Source organism: Lissotriton vulgaris, chromosome 1_1, assembly GCF_964263255.1.
Source record: "Lissotriton vulgaris chromosome 1_1, aLisVul1.2, whole genome shotgun sequence".
Taxonomy (NCBI): Eukaryota; Metazoa; Chordata; class Amphibia; order Caudata; family Salamandridae; genus Lissotriton; species Lissotriton vulgaris.
The window spans coordinates 769,474,204-769,493,035 of NC_141685.1; the positions used below are offsets into that span (position 1 = coordinate 769,474,204).

At 47.8% G+C, this 18,832-nt stretch overlaps 1 protein-coding gene across 3 annotated transcripts in view; it reads left to right on the plus strand.

Moving 5' to 3' along the window:
- Nucleotides 1-18,832, plus strand: part of PRRC2C (proline rich coiled-coil 2C) — a 1,200,196-nt gene that overhangs the window by 188,095 nt on the left and 993,269 nt on the right. For all 3 annotated transcript variants that reach the window (XM_086955980.1, XM_086955997.1, XM_086955989.1), the window contains exon 6: nucleotides 15,676-15,884. In XM_086955980.1, coding sequence (XP_086812106.1) covers nucleotides 15,676-15,884 — 209 coding nt within the window. The remainder of the gene's footprint in view (nucleotides 1-15,675; nucleotides 15,885-18,832) is intronic.

The window sequence follows — 18,832 nt, forward strand, 5'->3', positions numbered from 1 at the left end:
ACCTGTTTGCCACGCAACAGAACAGCAAATGCATATACTTTGCCAGCAGGTTCCACCAGCGAGGATCGAGAGGAAATGCCCTGTTGATGAGGTGGACCGGAATCTTTGCATATGCCTTCCCACCGATTCCTCTCATCCCAAAGGTTCTACAGAAAATGAAGAGAGAGCGTTGCTCTCTAATCCTAATTGCTCCTCGCTGGCCGAGACAGTATTGGTTCCAGGAGCTTCTGATACTCTCCCATCAACCTCCACTGCGCCTCAAGCCGACACTTTCAATGCTGACAAGGGAGGAAGGACAAATACTTCATCCAGATCCTCAGTCGCTGCACTTGCACGCCTGGCTCCTGATTTCTTAGAGTTTAAGGACCTGGAGATTTCTCCAGACTGTAGAGCTGTTCTATCTCAGGCTCGTGCACAGTCTACCATCAGAACCTATCGCTTCAAATGGAAGAGATTCTGTTTATGGTGCGGAGAGCATGACGTCCATCCACTACAGGCTCCTCCAGAGAAGATTCTGCCTTATCTGCTGTCTCTAGCCAGATCAGGTCTCGCTTTTTCTTCTATCAAAGTTCACCTTGCTGCCATATCCAGATTCAGAAAGAGTTACAACAAACCATCTTTGTGCTCTTCCTCTTTAATTAAACAGTTCCTTAAAGGATTATTTCGAGTTTTCCCTCCAGTGCGGCCTCCTCCTCCTGAGTGGGATCTCAATATTGTGTTATCTCAATTGCTGAAAAGGCCTTTTGAACCAATTCATAAATCAGAACTTAAATTCTTGACTTGGAAAGTGGCTATTCTGTTGGCCCTCACTTCAGCCCGGAGAGTAAGTGAGATACAAGCGTTCACTATATCGGAACCTTTCCTACATTTTTCAAAAGATTGTGTGACACTTAGAACTCATCCTAAGTTTATTCCCAAAGTTCCGACCCAGTTTCACATCAATCAACCGGTGAAACTCAAAACTTTCTTTCCAGACCCCAAGACTCCAGCTGAAAGGATGCTGCATTCCTTGGATGTCCAAAGATGCCTCAAATTCTATTTACAAAAGACAAAAGATTTGCGCAAATCCACCCAACTGTTTGTAGCTTATGGACAAGCTACACGTGGTCAGACAGTGACGAAGGCAACTATAGCCAGATGGCTTTCCTCTGTCATTGTCTTCTGTCATGAGAAAGCGAACAAGCCCCTGACAAGAACGGTTAAGGCGCATTCCACCAGGATGATGTCAGCGTCTACGGCCCTATTTGCAGGGGTGACCCTGGAAAACATCTGCCGTGCTGCTACATGGAAAAGTGTGCATACTTTTACCAAGCACTATTGCCTGCAGCCGGTGCTACATGAAGATACGTCAGTGGGAGAAGCAGTGTTGCAGCATCTTCTTCACTGAGGTCAGCCTGTTATGGTTTTCTTGTTTCTATTGCTACATGTGTGCTAATATACTGTTTTAATGCTCTATATATAGATATATATTATATGAAGGTATTGTCATGATTTTGCATATGTACTGAAATATGTTATTGCTCTAGTACCTTCCAGGTTGTGTGGGGATATATGGTTTGTATTGTCTCCCACCTTCCTCTACCGACAGTATGGTTATTACTGCTTGCTACTCTGATTCAGGCATGTGAATCTATGAAAGATACCCCAATACTGGATAAGAAAACAAGTTACTTACCTGTAACTACAGTTATCCAGTATTGGTATCTTTCATATTCACATGCACCCACCCTCCTCCCCGGCTGGGCAGTTCTTATTAAGGATACAACTTCTCACTTGTGCTGGGAAAATCTGAGGAGAACTGCCTGGGCTGGGAAGGTTCTAGAGGGTGAGGTTAGCTGATTGGCTGAGGCTACATTTTCAGTTCTTTTTACATAATGAGGTAGATAGGCTGCTAAGTTTTGGGCCTAGTTGGGCCTATATCCTTTTCTAGCCTACTACTGTTTTTTAGGCACTGCTATATATATATAATTTACCGTGGGACTCCCGCCTCGACGACGGGGAATGATTCAGGCATGTGAATCTATGAAAGATACCAATACTGGATAACTGTAGTTACAGGTAAGTAACTTGTTTTCTTCTCCAGTATTAGGGTGTCTTTGTTAGATTCACATGCTTGAATATTCCCCGTCGTCGAAGTGGGAGTCCCACGGTAAATGAAATAGTAATAAAATACTAATAACATATGTATGTAAAAACATAACACATAAAATGCACACTAGAAAAGGTAGTAAATACCCAGACCTAATTCCTTCAAAGGAATACATGGTAGAGAGAAAAAACACTTGCAACATATTCCTGTCATTATGTTAGTCCAAACTACAGCCAATCTGGCGCCAGCACCCCTCCAGAACCTTCTCCTCCGAGCTCAGGTCCTCGGATTTTCTAACGCAAGTCATGGGAAGGGAGTCTCCCTGAGCTCTGCTCAGTTTTCTCAACTTCAACTTTTCCTGTGATTTCCAGCAGGTCTTCAAGTAATAAGTCTTTATTTTGATCTTGCTCTTCTTGTGGGAAGCTGTGGCTGTATTCTTAAGATCCCTACAAGAAGTGTATGTTCGAGGCTTATGAGCTGCAGATCGTACACTATGCATTAGATCGCCACCTGGTGGCATCTTTGGACTTTGGTGCCGATGGAGGTGGAGGAATCTGCACGTGCGGTTTGCTCAGTGCCGAGGCACCTGAAGGTGTAGTTGTCTTCCTCAGAGCCGAGCTAGAAGTCTGGGCTTTAGGAGGGAGCACTTGGTCTCGACTGGGCCCCTTGGGCGGAGTGCTGACCATTGGCTTGGGCAGTGTATGCGGTGCAGGGGCAGAGGTACTCACGGGTTGACGTGATGGAATGGAGTCGTTCGAGTCATCTGCCTCCGATACGATCTGGAGATCCGGCGAATCTTCCTCTGGAACTAGCGGAACTTCGTAATCGAAGATATTCTCTGGTGCTGGGGCTGATCTCCTCATCTCGTGTCGAAGGGCCCTCCCATCCCGGATGATCGTCTTTGATCGGAAGCACGCACAAGCTGTGCAGGTCGACATGTTCTGATCCGGCGATAGACCGAGGTTGCAAACCTTGTGATAATCGCTATGCGGGAATTTTGCCTGGCATTTCGGCATTTCTTGAACAGAGTTCTTTCCATGTGGTGTAGGCCGCACGGTATCAATAGGCCTAACAGCCCACTTCGATGACTGGAATGGAGGTTATGTTGTCAAAGCGTTGTCTTCGATGTCGAAGGTAGTTTCTTGAAGTTTGTGGAAGTTTTGCCCTTCGAAGATGCTGGAAAAGTTTTTCTAGCTGAAGCGGAGAAACTTTCATCCGAACCCAGTGGGGGGGGAAAAAAAAATCTAAGGATGGAGCCGATGCCCATGCGCAGTATTGTCCAAGGGAGGAGTCACCTATATCGTGACTACAAAAACTTCTCCAAGAAGACAACAACCTGCAATCATCCGAGCCCAACACCAGGTGGCGATCTAATGCATAGTGTACGAATCTGCAGCTCTACATGCCAAGAACAGATGCATACTGGAAAGTAGCATGGCTGTTGACCAGCTGTCCATCCCAGGTGATCCACATCCTCCATCGCCCTTGTGTTCTACAGGTTCCGAGCAGACTCTGGTTCTGAGGACGATGTGGATGAGTCCTTCTGGGCGGCACGCAGTGCTTCTGATTTAATTATCAAATGCCAGGACTATGGTGAGGACGATGAAGAAAAGTATTTTCAGGCAGAGGAACGTGCCGTGAAGGTTCCAACTGCGACTTTGCCTCTGTCGCTCATCTCCAATCTCCAGCACATGTTGGAGGATTACAACCGGCGTTTCCCGACATCTCAACAGGGTTCACCGGAGCTTACAGCTCCAGCATCTGTTGCGGCTTCTGCTGCTGCTCAACTACCACAACCACCGCCTTCTCCTCCGGTTCAGACGTCCATTCGGATACACACAACTGTGTATGACTATTACGTTCCTCCAGAACGTTAGGATGGTGAAGTTCATGATGACACCAGTCACATGGCTGAGTGGGACGACTACCAGATTCAGACGCCGTCCCCCCCCTCTTGTGACACCAGGGGATTCTCTTCCGGTGGACATTGCAAGTTTGCATCAACTGATGGATAAAGCGGCTCAACGCTTTAAGCTGCCAAGAGTCCAGAGAGGAGGACTGTTTTCTCTAAGACTTCAAGAATCAACCGTTTAAACAAATCCATACGGTTCCCATCGATTTTCATCTAGAGTAAGAGGGTAAAATTAATGCAAACACCAAATTCCATACCGGCGCAAATGCCTCGCCTAGAGAAGAAATATAAAGCACCCTTTGGATCTCCAGCGTGCTTGATTGCGCAGCCAAAGCCAGATTTGGTGGTCACCCAGGCTGCTCAGCGTCGTTCTCGTAACCAGAGTTCTTCCAATACAGCTCCTCCTGATCGGGAAGTTTGTCACCTTGATGCTATTGGTCTCAAATTTTCAACGATGGCCTCTACTACGGTGAGAGCGGCGAATGCTTTAGCCATTTTAGGCCGCTACGACCGCCAGATGTGGTCACTTGTCTGCTCTTGTGGTCCTCGTCCCGGAAGCCTTAAATTCTTCAAGACTGAGAGAGAACGTTGGAGTAAATTATTGACTGCGCTGTTAATAATGCTTGTACTGGCTTCCGTCAGCTTGCTGGGGCAGCTGTTTTGCGTCAGAAAGGTTGGTTACGTTCCACCTCTTTTCGCCAGGAGGTACAGGCGAAGATCCTGGATATGCTGTATGACGGCGAGTCGCTTTTTGGTGCACATGTCGACGAGGCGCTGCAGGCAATTAAAGACACGGACACTGCTCGTTCTTTAGGGACTTTACAGTTCCGTAAGCAGTCTTTTCGTGGTGGCCGCGGCACCTCTTCTACTTTTCGTGGAGGAAACACTCAATACCGCTCCTACTACCAGGTTAATCAACGATATTCTTCCAACCAACAGCAGTCCTCCCATCAGCAATCTTTGAAACCCTACGGGGGGGAAGTCTTCCTATAGAGGATCTCCTTCCAAACCCAATGACTTGCCTTTCCCCCCAAAAGTTGGAGGTCGAATCGCCCGGTTCTCTTCTCAATGGTCCTCAATCACCTCGGACCGTTGGGTTCTGGAAATTGTAGATAAGGGCCATGCTCTGGAGTTCGTCAAGATTCCTCCTCCCACTCCACCATCCGACCCGTCTCCGGCCCACCTCAAGGAGCTTTTCCAGCAAATTAGTCTTAATATCCAAAAAGGTGCTATTGAAGTGGTTCCCAAGTCTCAAAGGGAGATGGGATTCTATTCCCGTTTTTTCCTTATACTCTAAGACAGACTGGCGGGCGATCCTGGATTTGCGAGCACTCAGCAAGTATCTCGAGTGGCAATCCTTCCGCATGCTTACACTCTTAGAGATCTTGCATCTTCTCTTCATGGACGACTTCATTACAACCATCGACCTCCAGGACGCTTACTTCCATGTCCCAATTCTTCCACGGCATCGGAAGTACTTGCGCTTCCGGGTGGGACCGAGAGACTTCCAGTTCAGGGTGCTGCCTTTCGGCCTACACTCCGCCCCTCGTGTCTTCACGAAAGTGTTAGCTCCAGTGGTGGCTTACTTGCGTCTCCAGGGAGTCCACATTTTTCCATACCTGGACGACTGCCTCCTCAAATCGCAGTCTCGCACCCAGCTACTTTGGGACACTAAACTTTGTCAGGACATGTTTCGCTCCCTCGGCCTTTCCATCAATGTCAAAGTCCCAGGTGGACCCAGCCCCCTGCAGAAATTTTCTAGGAGCCACTTTAGACACAACACTGGCCAAGGCATTCGTGTCTCAAGAGCGTCAACTGAAGATTCTCCGCTTGGTGTCTCTTATGCATGCAAAACAGTCCATTTCAATCCGGATCTTAGTCATTTCTGGGGATGGCATCATTATGCATTTCGCTGATCCCAAACTGCAGGCTACGGACTCGCCCCATTCAAGAGGAATTGGACAGACAGTGGCGTCAGGTCACCGGTTCCTTCAACAACATCAGTGTAACCGCTCGCATGAGGGCGGCTCTCCAGTGGTGGGCGCAGCCATCCAGCCTTGAAGCAGGGACTTCTTTCCTTTCCGCCACTCCAGAACTCACTCTAACAACGGACCCCTGCTTAGAAGGATGGGGTGCACACCTTCAAGGGCTGTCTGTAAAAGGCAAGTGGACTCTGCTACAACGCTCTTGGCACATCAACAGACTGGAGTTGTTGGCCATCTTTCTGGCACTCGAGTCGTTCCATACTCGGATCCAGGGGGAATCGGTGCTTATTCAAACGGACAATACAACCAGTATGCATTATGTCAACAAGCGGGGCGGACGCCAGACTGCATGAACATTATCAAAGAGGCTAGACGTCCAACTACAAGGGCTTGCTGTGCAGCAAAGTGGAAGCGGTTTATTATTTATTGTAATAACAATCAAATCAACCCGCTTGATGCTTCATTTCAAAGCAGCATATGCTATTTACTGCATCTACCGTGTTCAAACTTAGCATACACACCCATAAGCTTGCATCAATAGCTGCATACCTTCAAAATAAACATCTGTCTCTTCAGAGTGCCTGTTTTTAAGGCATTTATGGAAGGGCTTAAGAGTCATTCTCCCCAAGACTTCCACCTGCTCCAGTATGGAATCTCAATATTGTCCTCACCAGACTGATGGGTCCACTCTTTGAGCCATTGCACAGATGTGAGCTGCAATTTCTCACGTGGATGGCCGCTTTCCTCCTAGCTATCACATCACTGAGGAGAGTAGGTGAGCTTCAGGCACTAACCATAGAGGATCCATTTTTACAAGTACATCAAAACAAAGTGGTTTAATCCTAAGTTTCAACACAAGATGATTTCTGCCTTCCATATCAACCAATCTGTTGTGTTGTCTGTATTCTTCCCTAAACCAGAGTTTGAGGCATGTGGGCTGCTGAATTCATATCTGTGCATAGATCACCGCCTAGTGTTGGGTCCGGATGATTGCAAATTGTTGTCCTGGAAGAATCTTCGAAGTATCACGAGATAGGTGGCTCATCCCCTGGACTACAGTGCGCATGGGCATCGACTCCATCCTCAAATTGTTTTTTTCCGCCATTGGGTTCGGATGCATATTGATTCACTCAGGTCGGAATCAATATAAAAGTTTCTTTAGGCCAAAAGGCCTTTAGTTTTTTTGTCGGTATTGTCTTGCGATTGGTGCCCAGTTCTGTTCCAGCTCAGTTCCCGAGCCGGATATCCAGAAGAGCCGCGTGCTTTTCGACGCTGAAGGCCGGTCGACGCCAGAGGCCTTATCGACGACCTATCGTGGAACGGAGCCCGTTCAAGAGATGTCCCGTGTGCAACTCGAAATATCCCCACATCGACGTCCACCTGGTGTGCAACAAGTGTCTGTCGCCGGATCATGATGAAGCCAGCTGTTTGACTTGTTCCCGTTTTCGATCCAAGACACTTCTGCATCTGCGCGCAAGGAAGCCCAGCAGACTGCACCTGAACCAGTGGACATCTTCGATGCCGGGGATGATGATGAAGGAGCAGAGCGGGAGGTTTGAGAACCTGTTGGATCCCGCATCGGAGGTCGACTCCAGCTACGACGCTGATTTTGAGATGCTCGATGCAGAAGACTTCGTCGACTAGGTAGGAGACGACGATGGGGCCTTTGGGGCCATGGAAGATAGCTCGAGCGAGGAGCTATGCCCACAAACTGACACTGAGGCCAAAACGCTTCATAAGGCTCAGGTCGAGGGATCGCCACAAGGCCTTACACAAGATCTTCCAATAAGTTCTACGGCCCTGCCTTCGGGCTCGGCTTCGGACATGTCTACGGAGCCGCAAATAGCAAAATCGAAACCGAAAGTGAAAGCTCCGGTGTCGACGCACACAAAAGCACTTGAGACTACATCGAAACAGAAAGTGCGTATTGCTTTGGTCGGCTCTAAGTCCTCGGACCTATCTGCACCGACGAAGCAGAAGAGCGTTATCGACCCGAAGAGGCTGCTAAAGGTCGTCGAGACGAAGTCTGGCACGCCGAAGGCAAAGGTCAAGGCCGTCGACCCGAACAAATCGGCACCGAAGACTGTCCACACCGACAAATGACTGGGTGATCAGAAGGTTCTCGAGCCTCCGCGTCGGCCGGGCAAGGCCAAGAGCGGTACAACCCCCGAGTCCACGCCTGGTGGTGCCTCGAAGGATTCCGTCGAGTCGACGCAGCCGTCCGCCTCCTTCTCAAAGCAGGTGGCAGAATCCCTAAAGTGCATCAAGGACTAGGCTTCGGCTGTCGGGCCTAAGGATCCTCCACCTTCGAAGCCTGCCGATAAGCCTCAAAAGAAGTCGGCGCCCATCCACTTCACGATGCCACCGAAAGTGGTGCCGAAGGCTTTCGTTCCTAATATGGCCGTCGACGTGCCCAAGAAGGTGTCCACGATGCCGACAACTGTGGTCCCAGCCACAAAGCATCAACAGTCCTCGTTGGAAGAGCAACAGGAACAGTTTATCGATGCCAAATCAGGCAGACTTTCTCTTTATAAACGAAAGATCGCCCCGGAACAGCCAATGGAGTCCTATAAAATCCCACTAAACAAGGATTCTACTACAACACCTGTTCTTGTAGAACCTGTATCTCCACGTGGCCATGATGTCTTGCCCACTTATTCAGATGTGGAAACTGGGGAAGGTGATAATTACGAATACAGCTATCCTGTGGACACTGATCCAGATGATACTAATGAACCTTGGGCAGATGTTGCTGACCCTGGAGATCCACACACTGCTCCAGACACTCATGTACATGCTGTAAAAACGTTGCCTACTGAGGATTCGGCAGCGTTTATTGCACTCATTGAAAGGGCAGCCAAGAATCATGATGTCCTGCTCCATGCTGACCCTATTGAAGTAGACTTTCTTTTCGACACCTTGTCCACCTCGGAGAGGACTGTCAAGACTCTGCCTATGTTGAAGGGTGTCTTGAAACATGCTGAGAAAATATTTAAGGAGCCTACAAGAGCCATGGTGATAAACCCCAGGATTGAAAAGAATTACCAACCGGCGCCTGGGGACCCTACTTGCGTTAAGCGACATTTGCCGTTGGACTCTCTTGTTGTTTCTAATGCCCGGAAGAGGGCTAATTCACAAACAACGGGTGATGCTCCTCCCCCAGATAAGGAATCTCAGGTGTTCGAGGCATCGGGGAAAAGGGTGGTTGCTCAAGCACCCAATATCTTTTGCATTTCAAACACTCAGGCACTCTTAGCCAGGTATGACGGGGCCCATTACGACACACTGGAGACCCTGTTACAGCACCTACCAGATGAATATAAGGAGGCAGCTGAGATGCTCATACAGGAAGGGAAGCTCATATCAAATGCTTCTATCAAATGTGCACTGGACGCAGCAGACACCGCGGCCAGAGCCGTTAACACTAGTGTCATGTTGAGACGACATGCCTGGCTCAATCTCCGGGTTCAAGCCAGAGATACAGACCACCATTCTGAATCAGCCAGTAAACCCTGATCTATTTGGCCCAGAAGTGGACACCACCTTGGAGAAAATCAAGAAAGACACAGACTGCAAAGTCTATTGGGGCTCTACATTCGCAGCAGTTCAGGGGTTGTTCTTTTCGTCGCTCAAGCAATAGAGGTGTTTCCAGAGGCCAGCTGTCCCAGAAAACACAGTACAATAAAGGTGGCGGGCAAACCACATACACCAAACAAAGTAGAGGTGGTTATCGTGGAAACAGCGCCAAGGGCAGAGGTCGTGGAAACAACAGCTCCAGGTCCTCCGCCACTAACAGTGACGCCTTGTCACTGCCCCCGACCATACAACACCTGTCGGGGGGAGACTTCAACAGTTCCTGCCAGCCTGGAAGTCGATCACCACAGACAGGTGGGTCACAAAGCTTATCCAGTATGGTTATTGTCTGGAGTGAACGTCCACTCCACTCAACATACCCTCAAGACACCGTCCCATGTCCACAGAGCATTTGCACTTATTGCAGCAGGAGGTACTAGTCATGCTGCAAAAAGGAGCAATCGAGCTTGTGCCTGTGGAAGAAAGAGGCACAGGAGTTTACTCACTGTACTTCTTGATACCAAAGGAGGACGGGTCCCTCAGACCCATACTGGACCTCAGACCCCCTCAATCAGTACATTCTGTCAGAGCACTTTCACATGCTAATACTGCAGCAAGTCCTACCGTTGCTCAGTCAGGGAGATTTTTTTGCAACATTAGATCTGAAGGATGCGTAATTTCATATTCCACTGCACCCGTCACACAGAAAATACCTCTGGTTCACCATCCAAAATCAAAATTACCAGTTCAAGGTCCTACCTTTCGGAGTCACCACGGCACTCTGGGTGTTTACCAAGTGCCTGGCGACAGTGGCGGCACACCTACGGAGACAGAACATTAAAGTCTACCCTTATCTGGACGACTGGCTTATCCAGGCAAAGCCGCCCACATGTCCCACACCATTCACCTTCTTCACGATCTGGGATTCTCACTGAATTACCCAAAGTCCCACCTGCAATCCGCCCACATACAGCAGTATCTGGGTGCGACGATAGACACTCTGGCAGCCAAAGCATATCCAAATTCAGTGAGGATCAGCAGCATTCAATCGCTGATACAGAAATTCAGACCTCAACACCCACTTCAGGCACGAGTGTTCATGCAGTTGATAGGCATGATGGCCTCCTGCATCTTCATAGTCCCGCACGCGAGACTACATATGCGTCCGCTTCAGGAGTGCTTAGCACGTCAGTGGAATCAGGCTCACGGACAGTTGAAAGACCTAGTGTTGGTAACCGGTCGTGCATACAACTCTCTGCATTGGTGGAATCCACAAAACCTTTGCAAGGGACGACCGTTCCAGGAGCCTGTGCCACAGATCATTCTGACGATGGACTCATTTCTCCAAGGTTGGGGAGCTCATGTTCTCCACTACACGGTGCAGGGACTATGGACATCGCAGCAGAAAAAGATGCACATCAACGTTCTAGAACTGATGGCTATCTTCATGGCGATGAAAGCATTCAAAGTACATCTGTGCAACAAGGTCATGTCGATCCGGACGTACAACATGACGGCCATGTACTACATTCAGAAGCAGGGAGGTACACACTCTCCACAGTTGTCTCATCTGGCTCAGAGCATGTGGAAGTGGGCCATTCAAAGGAACATCTTCCTCATGGCGGAACACCTCCCGGGCAAGGACAATCAGATGGCGGACCTGCTCAGCAGGTACAGCCACCAAATGCACGAGTGGGAGATACATCCATCAGTACTCCACCCGTACTTCCAAAGGTGGGGTCATCCAGAGATAGACCTGTTTGCCACAAAGGAAAACGCCAAATGCCGAAGCTTTGCTGCCAGGTTTCCAGTCGCAGGGCAATGCGATATGGATGAACTGGTCAGGCAAATTTGCATACGCTTTTCCCCCAGCACCTCTAATACAGCTGGTGGCACGCAAGCTGAAGCAACACTCGATGACTCTCATCCTGGTTGATCCGACGTGGGCACAACAACCATGGTACACCACGTTTCTAGAACTATCCGTGGTACCGCATCAAAGGCTGCGCCTCACACCCAGGCTTTTGACGCAGACCCATGGCGACATTCAGCATCCAGATCCGCAACAGCTCAACCTGGCGATCTGGCTCCTGAGGTCTTAGTTTGGCTACCTCAACTTGCCTCCTGACTGTATGGACATAATCAGTGAAGCAAGGAAGCCCACCACCAGAGCATGCTATGCGGCGAAATGGAAGCGGTTTGTCATTTATTGTGCAAACCACAACATCAACCCGCTGGACGCATCTATTCAAAACATCATTTGTTATCTGTTACATCTATACAAATGTAATCTGGCCTATGCTTCCATTCGTATACATTTATCTGCAATGGCGGCTTATCTCCAAAACAGGCAGCATCTATCCCTTTTCAGAGTGCCTGCCATCAAAGCTTTTCTGGAAGGACTCAAACAAGTCATTCCTCCATGGACCCCACTAGCTCCTGAATGGAACCTAAATGTGGTCCTCACAAGACTGATGGGTCCACCTTTTGAGCCACTGCATTCATGCGAGATTCAGTTCTTAACATGGAAAGTGGCTTTCCTGATGGGGATTACGTCGCTACGACGCGTTAGTGAACTCAGATTCATTCCAACAGGGTGGTGCTTCGCACTAACCCGAAGTTCCTTCCTAAAGTGGTTTCAAAGTTCCATATCAACCAGACTATAGAACTGCCTGTGTTCTTCCAAAATCCTGAGTCAGTTGCGGAGAGAATGCTCCACACGCTTGACGTCCAGAGAGCCTTGATGTACTACATTGATAGGACCAAAGATTTTCGGAAGACGAAACCACTATTTGTTGCCTTTTCGCCACAACACAAAGGCAATCCCATTTTCAAGGCTGGTATAGCCAGGTGGATCCTTAAGTGTATTCAGATCTGCTATCAGAAAGCCAAGCGCACTCTTAACGATTCCCCCGCGGCCCACTCCACCCGGAAGTTGGGGGCCTCTATGGCTTTCCTTGGAAATAATCCTTTAGAAGGCATATGTAGAGCAGCCACATGGTCTACCACACACACATTTACAAAACACTACTGTGTAGATGTGTACTCCAAACAGCAGGCAGCTGTAGGGAAGGCTGTTCTAAAAACACCTTTCCAAACTGCTGCAGCTGGCACAGGCGGCCGCGGTTAATGGAGGGACTGCTATGTATTCTATGCACAGATATGAATTCAGCAGTCCACATGCCTCGAACCGAATATGCTACTTACCAGTATGAAACTGTTCTTGGCATGTAGGGCTGCTGACATTCATATCGCCCGCCCTCCTCCCCGGCGCCTGTAGCGGCTGCAGCTCTCAGAAATACTTCTAACATGGTCATCATTCACAAAGTTTCACTCCATTTTTGCCACAATGGCTAAAAACAATCTGAGGATGGAGTCGATGCCCATGCACACTGTAGTCCAGGGGAGGAGCCACCTATCTCGTGATACTTCGAAGACTCTTCCAGGACAACAATGTGCGATCAACCGGACCCAACACTAGGCGGCGATCTATGCACAGATATGAAAGTCAGCAGCCCTACATGCCAAGAACAGATGCATACTGGTAAGTAGCATATTCGTTCTGTGGCAGAACGTGCTCTATACACCTTAGACGTTTAGAGAGAATGACTCTATTACATAGAAAGGACACAACCTTTCTGTAAGACGAAACAACTCTTTGTGGCGTTTGCTCCACCTCATAAAGGCAATCTCATATAAAAATCCTGTATTGTACGGTGGATAGTCAAATGCATTCAGACATGCTATGCAAAAACAAAACTAACATCAACAATTCCCCCTAGAGCGCACTCCACCCACAAACTAGGTGCTTCTATGGCTTTCTTAGGCAACATCCCCATAGATCACATCTGCAAACCTGCAACATGGTCTGCACCTCACACATTTACAAAACACTATTGTGTAGATGTGTTAGCAAGACAATAAGCTAGTGTGGGCCACGCACTTTTACGTACACTATTTTAAACCACTGCAACATCTACAGGTTAGCCACCGCTTTGGGAGATTACTGCTATATAGTCTATGCAAAGCATGTGATCTACAGCTCACATGCCTCACGGAAAATGCTACTTACCCAGTAAGCATCTGTTCTAGGCATGTAGAGCTATAGATTCACATGTGCCCACCCGCCTCCCCCGGGTACCTATACCTGTTGCAGTAATAACTTATTTAGATACATACACAGACATCTTTCTACTACTCTTACTAACTCCATTATCACCCTCTGTGCAAAATAATCTATCAATGGAGTTGATGCTTATGCACAGTATCACCAAAAGCGGGAGTCCCCTATCTCTGACTGGAAAAAACTCTTCAAAGAAAACCAAAGTGCAAACATCTGGACCCAACACTAGATGGCAGGAGTATGCAAAGCATGGGAATATACCGCTCTACATGCCAACAACAGATACTTACTGGGTAAGTAGCATTTTCCTTCTCCATAGTTTGCTCTTCCTTACCGAGACATTGTGAATAGATTGCTCAGGCAGCCGAATTAGTTTCATGGCAGCAACTTCCGTTCGTAGATGCACCAAGATCTACTTCAACAAAACAAAGAACCTGTGTTCATCAGGCCAACCAGGAAGGGGTTAAACACTGTCCAAACTGGATGCAGCACATTGACTCATCCTGCATCACCTTCAGCCACAACAAAGCCAAGCGCTTGCTTTAGGAAAGAATGAAGGCTTATTTCATATGGGGCATTGTTACGACTGCAGTCATCTACGCGGCTTATCCCATGTAGGATATCTGCGGTGCACCTGCCTGGTGTAGCAGGCACACGTTCATGAAGCACCACTGACTCGGTGTCAATGCAGAAGCCAGTTTGACAAAGTCATCTGAAACTGGTTTCCATAAAGGTGAGCATGCTACCTACTTAATTATATTAATTATGATATATGGCTTACTACTCTGCGTAAAGAAAGTGAATATTTGAAAGAGCCAAGGCTGGAGAACAAATGAATTACTTACCTGTAACTCCTTTATCCACGGTTGGTGTCTTCCATATATTCACATGCAACCCTCCCTCTTCCCTGGTCAAAGGCTCATTTATTGTATACTCTTTTCACACTTGTGATCTGAAATCTGAGCTATGGATGGCCTCTACTGGAATTAGGAGAGATGGCACGTCCTCCTAATTAGCTGAAGTCTGGATTGCTTCAATTGAGGTAGTTGTGCTATTAAACACTGTTGAAAAGGCACATTACCATTTTAAGATTGTTTTCTGTGACAAATTGAATAAAATGAATTTGATTGAATTGATTGGCTCTTTACTGCAATTTAAGATAACCAGGCATGCCCAGCCCGCCCAAGGTGGGTGATTCAAGCATTTGAATATATGAAAGATACAAACGCTGGAACTTAGTTACACGTAAGTAACTAATTCCTTCTTGCTCCAACTATTATATTTATCAATGCTCAGATATTGGTGTAATTTATCATTAGTTAAGTTTGCCAATTCTGTAAATTATCTACATTTCCTGACCTTGTGTGGAGTCTCAGACGCTGAACGATATGTTACGTTACTATTGGCAAGTTAAAACATTTACAACTGACAATTATATCCATGTCTGTAGTTGCACAGTGAGCAAACGTCAGTGCATTGGTTCGTCCCATTTCTTTTTCCAGCACTTGTACTTAGAGAGTTTCTTATGATGAATTTCATTGTAGTGGTGAACCACACTTCATTATGAGTAATCCCTTGACCCGTGCAAATTTCCAAAAAGTACAAGTTGAAAGACTTTTCCTCTGACAAACAAATATGTGACGGAAACACGAACACAAAAAAGGGAGATAACATGGCTAGGGATAGAAAGGCTTTTGAAATAAACGGTCCATAGAACCTACCTGGATGATACAGGATATTTGAAGAACCTCGTACCGCCAGAAGATGCCACACACCGTGAGCTGCTTGCAGTTATATACTTTTTTGTTTGCATTGAAATGTGTTGTGTAGGAATTCTTGATTCACGCCATCATTAAAACGTTTGAGTCCATTTTACAATTTAGTTTGTTTCTCTGATTTCCTGCTCTATTCCAAAGTGCTGATAGAACCAGGTCATGAAATCTGTCGATCATATGTTGAACTGAATTTTACTTTTCTTCCCTTTCTTAAATAGATGTTGCTAACTGGAGGGATGTTGGCGGAAAGAATTCAAGCTCATCTGAACAGGAAAACAAATCAAATGAGGATGGGTCTACGGAAGTCCAAGACCCAAATAATTCTGCTGAAAAGCTCCCAGGTGCTGCAGCGCAGCTCAAGCTGAATGGGCAGCAGCCTGGTCCAACCCCACAGTACAGAGGGCTCATGCCTCCATTTGCTGGGAGTGTAAGTACTGATCATTATAGAATGGCCATTTCAAAATCTTGTCGGTATGAGAGACTATGAACATAATCCCATTATTTCAGTATTGCATAATTCCAATGAATACAGTTCTCCAGCATTGGACCTGTCATAGGTTGACGTGCTTCAATTATTCCTCATTGTCCAGCTAGTGATAGATTTCCCAGTTTGACTGTGAATAATTCAAACATTTGCCGGGAAACCCTATATGGTGGTTCTGTGTATTTGTATTGCATACATACCACTTTACCAACCTACAGTATCCTTGTAGAAAGCTGGCTCTGTATATGGAATGCCACCTGGTGGTTATACTGTGCGCAGAGTCCAGAGATTCCCCAGAAGTGTACAGGCCAAATTTAAACCCAAAGTGCTCTATTAGTTGTAGTGTGGGTGAGCAGCCTTAGGCTTAACACTGAGTACAAGACATTTATTGCACAAAGTTAACCAAAAGGAGCACATGACTCAAAGGATATTGCGAGCAAGTTTCTTTTTGCATGATTAGCTTCCACGTTTTGCCTGATTTTGATGTGGTTTCAATTGTAGTGCACAGGGTCCCTGCCAACCAGGTGCCCTGTGCCGGTGCCTCTTCCCCAAAACATATCCATAATTGGTACTTCTGCACCCTTGTACATTGTACCCTGGGTAGCTGAAGAGGGTCTCTTCCCCCTTCTCTCGGACCTTGCCAATGCCCTTGCAGCTGCATTTCCCTGTGATGTAGAAAATAACACATTCAACATGGCACCCTTCTTAGGTGCCATGCCAGCCAGCACTGGCAGAAGGGGTTCCACTAGCAGGCCTCACAGCCCCAAGGCAGGGTACAGTATACCACAGGTAAGGGCATATTCGTATGAGTGGATATGCCCGTACAATATTAGTTAATTCCTTAATATTGTAATTGCCAGCGAAGCCGTAGAGAGTATGTGGGCTGAAAACTCAACAATACAAGTTCACCTGCGCTGTGATGGCTTCATTGAACAAAGGAGTAATTGATATCAATCTACTACTTAACATTAAATCCACACTGATGCCAGTGTGAGATTTATTGTACCAAGTGCTCGGAGGGCACCTCAGAGGTGCCCCCTGGAAACCTATGAAACCCTGGTGTGGTGTCTGACTACTTGTAGGCAGCCAGCCACCACCAGACATGTTTCTGGAACATTTGGTAGAGAGCCGCCTCTGCTCTCTTGGTCCAGAAACAATGCACATCCTAGGCAGAGGTGTCACCTTCTACTCCAGAATGGGCCAGTTCTCGAAGAGAGAATCTTTAAAGCCTTCCGCCTTTGTAATGCGACCCCTAGCCTCTGCTGCTGGCAGCAGATATCAGCCCCTGGTTTACACCACTTTAGGAGAGGAAACCGGTGGGAACAATTCAAAAGAATAGGTGTGCCCACCTCTGCCAACCCCACCCCTAAGGTGGGAGAGGGAAGTTTAAGCTCAACTCAGTCCTCGCTGTCTTGAAGATGGGTTGACCCCCCCCCCTCTCCCCATCTGGGCTAGGTCTATGCCCCCCTCCCACAGAAGGGTTGTATAATGGAGGGTGTAGTCACCCTAGTTAAGATGCCCATTGACTCGAACTGCTACACTCCTAAAATGCCTCCTAAATTTTGTATTTAAGTGTCTTCCCCCAGACCTAGAAACGGGCTATGTTAGGACGGGAAAAAAGACCACCCTGCAGAGAAGAAAGAAGACTAAACCTACTCCAAGGACTCTGGATCCAGGCGGATCAGTGTCTTCTGCCCACTCTGCACCCGGCGGCCATGGCTCTAGTCTGAGTGGCTCACCTGTGCAGAGAAGTCTCTGGCGATCCAGACCTCGTGTCCAGCGTTGGTTGACCTCTCCTATCCTCCACGACTGCACCTGCAGTCTGAATCACAAGGCTCCCCTTAACAAGCTCTGGTAAGAAGACTCCAGCGTCCTAAGGACCCTGGGCCTTGGTGAGCTGAACCGACAGTGCCCTTATGGCTCCCTACATCTCTACTTACCTCTGCTGTATATACAGAGCCAGCTTCCTACATAGATCAAAAGCCTCGCTGCGGCTTCAGTTAGCTTTCTGGGTTATGTTACCCCTGACCGTGCAGGGCTGAGTCTCACTGGCAAAGATGGTGCTGCCTAGACTCCTTTACTTTTTCCATAACCTTCCGGGCCATATCGCCAAGCCCACCCTTGGTTCACTGCATACACATTGGGGAGCGTTGCACTCCGCAAGCTGTCGTTGCTTGCAGCGCAGGTAAGGTTGAGGGCCCCTAATTTTGAGCTCTATCTTGCGGCGCAGCTGCAATGGCCCACATGCTGCTTGTGGGTTGCCTTGCGGAGGAACTGGGCCTTCCTGACGGCTCCCATACGAGGCAAATTGTGCATCATGTCTTTTTACGAAATGCCAGACTCCCACATCAGGCGAATAGCCTGTTTCACATTACATGTTCGAGGCATGTGGGCTGCTGAATTCATATCTGTGCATAGATCGCCGCCTAGTGTTGGGTCCGGATAATCGCACATTGTTGTCCTGGAAGAGTCTTTGAAGTATCACGAGATAGGTGGCTCCTCCCCTGGACTACATTGCACATGGGCATCGACTCCATCCTCAGATTGTTTTTTTCGCCATTGGGTTCGGATGCATATTGATTCACTCAAGTCGGAATAGATATAAAACTTACTTTTGGCCAAAAGGCCTTTAGTTTTTCGTTGGTATTGTCTTGCGATCGGTGCCCAGTTCTGTTCCAGCTCAGTTACCGAGCCGGATATCCAGAAGAGCTGCGTGCTTTTCGGCGCTGAAGGCCCGGTCGACGCCAATGGCCTTATCGACAAACCATCATGGAACGGAGTCCGTTCAAGAGATGTCCCGTGTGCAACTCGAAATATCCCCACATCGACGTCCAACCGGTGTGCAACAAGTGCCCGTTGCCGGATCATGAGGCCAGCTGTATGGCTTGTTT